The 474-nt window shown below is 50.6% G+C and overlaps 1 protein-coding gene across 1 annotated transcript; it reads left to right on the top strand.

Moving 5' to 3' along the window:
• Positions 1-4: 4 nt before the first annotated feature.
• Positions 5-470, top strand: LOC111787273 (cation/H(+) antiporter 24-like; the record flags this gene model as incomplete). Its single annotated transcript, XM_023667334.1, has 1 exon — positions 5-470. A coding segment is annotated over one exon (466 nt), but the record flags the coding sequence as incomplete, so codon positions are not given.
• Between the last annotated feature and the right edge of the window lie 4 nt (positions 471-474).

The raw sequence follows: 474 nt of genomic DNA, 5'->3' as shown, positions 1-474 counted from the left end.
AGTGAACAAGAGCGTACTAGAACACGCTCCATGTTCGGTCGGAATCCTCGTCGACAAGTGCAATCTCCACAGCCCAGTGGTCGGACAATCCTTCTGGAACTCAGCGCAGCAATTCGCCGTTCTATTTCTAGGAGGAGCAGACGCACGAGAAGCACTCGCTTACGCCGACAGAATCCTCGGCAATGAAGACGTGTGCGTGTCGGTGGTTCGCTTCCTATCACACAATTCAAGAGGCGACAACGAGTTCGAGAAGAAGCTAGACGACGGCATGGTGACATGGTTCTGGGTTAAGAACGAGACCAACGAGCGAGTGATTTACAGAGAAGTGGTGGTGAGAAATGGAGCAGAGACAATCGCAGCCATTCAATCAATGAACGATGATTCTTATGATCTTGTGATCGTGGGAAGAAAACGAGGGGTCAACCCTGTGTTGCTTGAAGGGCTGTCCAATTGGAGCCAAGACAATGAATTGGG

This window comes from Cucurbita pepo, unplaced genomic scaffold (genome assembly GCF_002806865.2).
Source record: "Cucurbita pepo subsp. pepo cultivar mu-cu-16 unplaced genomic scaffold, ASM280686v2 Cp4.1_scaffold008507, whole genome shotgun sequence".
NCBI lineage: Eukaryota > Viridiplantae > Streptophyta > Magnoliopsida > Cucurbitales > Cucurbitaceae > Cucurbita > Cucurbita pepo.
The sequence above is the reverse complement of the archived record's forward strand: the minus strand, read 5'-3'. Positions and strand labels throughout refer to the sequence as shown.